This window comes from Trachymyrmex septentrionalis, unplaced genomic scaffold, assembly GCF_001594115.1.
Source record: "Trachymyrmex septentrionalis isolate Tsep2-gDNA-1 unplaced genomic scaffold, Tsep1.0 scaffold77, whole genome shotgun sequence".
Lineage (NCBI taxonomy): Eukaryota > Metazoa > Arthropoda > Insecta > Hymenoptera > Formicidae > Trachymyrmex > Trachymyrmex septentrionalis.
The window spans coordinates 510,919-513,272 of NW_017305957.1; the positions used below are offsets into that span (position 1 = coordinate 510,919).

The window sequence follows — 2,354 nt, forward strand, 5'->3', positions numbered from 1 at the left end:
CACACACACACACACACACACACAAGTATATGTGTATATAAATTGTAAATAATATTTAACAATAAACAAAAATGAATTTATCATTTGAATAATCACAAAAACACTTTTCTTTGAATTATTATTGATTATACTTAATGTAGAAATAAAAGAATTAAAGGAATAAACAGTTAAGGTATATATATATTTGAATTTAAAAAATGTGTAAAAACATTCCCGGGCAAACATAATATTTATTTTTAAATTGCATGATTTTACTAAAAAAAATTATTATATTCAGTACTCATACAGATAAAAATAAAAGAACTAAAGAAATAAATAATTAAAATCGTACATGTGAATAAAAAAAAGATGTATTAAGACATTCCCAAGTAAGCATATTTTTTCCAAATTGCACGAAAGATAGTGCACGATATTTATAGAATACAATATATTCTATGTATAGAATATTACATTCTATATATGGAATATGGAAAAAAACGGATCATCACTACAGCTTTTTCACACAAACTGACGACGCTAGATAGGGAAAAGTATATATTGAACATTTAACTTTTTTCCCCTTCCACATTCAGTCCCCTCACTCTCCGATTTCTACAAATCCTGCGCGATTTTTAAACGCTCTGGTACTCCATATTCCCGATGAGGGTTAATATGACCTGTCAACACACGCGTGCAACACGACGCACATGCACGCGCGTGGTTCAGGTTCAGGTTCTCGTCAGAGGATCAAGAATACAAACGGGGAGTCAGCGTACAGCGAAACTTACCCAGAAGTCGCTGATCCCATCGTGTAGATTTTTGATAAGTAGAGTGAACGGAATGACACAATTGGCGATGAAATAATCCGGCGGTAACACCGCGTCGTGGAAGATGGTGAGACCTAGTTCGGTCGCCTTCCGTACTTTGTGGGTGAAGATTTCATGCCACACTGGATCCGAGGTCCTCAGCTTGGTGCTAGTACGGGCCAATTTAATCTCATCCACGTGCAATTGCACGTACGGATCCAGTGAGGGTTCCTCATTTTCCTTCCAAAATTGCTTCTGTTTGTCAGTCGCGCGTAAACTTCTGGCTTCGCAGATTTCAATCTGCACCTTGCCCGAGAACATTGTGACGATTTTTGAACGAAATCGACAGACGATCTCGTATGATCTGCAGAGGCAGAGGCAGAGGCAGAAAGAGAGAGAGAAAAAGAGATAGATATAGAAAGCGAGAGAAAGAGAGAGTAAGAGAGAGAGAGAGAGAGAGAGAGAAAGAGGCAGTAATTGGTTGATTTGCAGGATGGATGCCTGTATTCTTCGACAGATCGAACTAAACAGGTATCACCTCTCGGCAGTCTGGGCTCTCGTGGTGAACGCGCATATATAGAAAATCGCGCGCCCACGCTTTTTACCCTCTCCTGCGCCTCAATCCATCCGGGCGCTCTCCCACTACCACAGTGTCAAACGTTCTCCTACGCCTATGCCTCCTCCACCTCCTCCTCCTCGTCGCCCAGGTAGCCCAGGTTGTCCTTTCCCTTTCCTCCTCCACCACGGGTACTAACGAACGCGGTGGAATTATGAACACTCCGCTGGGCGCTTGCTTTGCGTGCATAACAGGAACGTGCAGCGCGGCCTGTTCGCCGCTTCTTCCCTTCCTGATCGCAGCACGACGGTACGACGGTCTGACGACAGCGACGATGAAGACGACGTGCCGAGGAAGACGAGTGCGGGACACGAGTACAGGGCCTGCCCTCGTCTTCTTCTTGTCCCCCTGATACCCATTCCTCTCTTCCTGCGTGTACTACTCCTTCCTCGTATCCCCTGTCACTGTTTCGAGAAAATCGGCGACACGTTAATTGGGCGAACTGCGCGCGCGGTGCTACCCGTACTAACGGCAGTCGCGAAATAACGTAGACGTATCCATGGGATGGGTGAAACGAGCGATTCTTCGCTTGTCCTAGGATATCTTGTACTGACCCGAATGGAATCGAGGACCGTTCGATTGCTTATTTACGTTCCGCACTTAACGAACATCGACTGCATTCCAGGCCTACCACAGACAGTTTCGGGAGATGGGCTTAATACTGTACCGACTACCGACTGTACCGACGGTTTCTTCATGAGATGATGGAGAAGTTTGTTCGATTTCGTTTTTAGTCATTAATGCCCGTATTGTCAGAGTTGGTCTGTTCGAAAGTTTTTCTCAAAGTTATAAAGGTGCATCCAGAAGCACGACTGCTCACTTAGCGCTCAGTGAACTTGCACTCTTGTGACTTGTATCTGTTTGGTCTATACCTGTAGATCTAATGGAATATCTTGGAATGGCCAATCAGATACAAGAGCTCACTGAGCACTCAGTGAGCGATCGTAGTATTA

The 2,354-nt window shown here is 43.9% G+C and overlaps 1 protein-coding gene across 2 annotated transcripts in view; it reads right to left on the reverse strand.

The window, feature by feature from the left end:
* LOC108754172 (protein kinase C-like) overlaps positions 1-2,073 on the reverse strand; it is a 17,337-nt gene extending 15,264 nt beyond the window's left edge. For both annotated transcript variants that reach the window (XM_018496293.1, XM_018496292.1), the window contains exon 1: positions 768-2,073. In XM_018496293.1, coding sequence (XP_018351795.1) covers positions 768-1,106 — 339 coding nt within the window. In that variant the 5' untranslated portion in view covers positions 1,107-2,073. The remainder of the gene's footprint in view (positions 1-767) is intronic.
* Between the last annotated feature and the right edge of the window lie 281 nt (positions 2,074-2,354).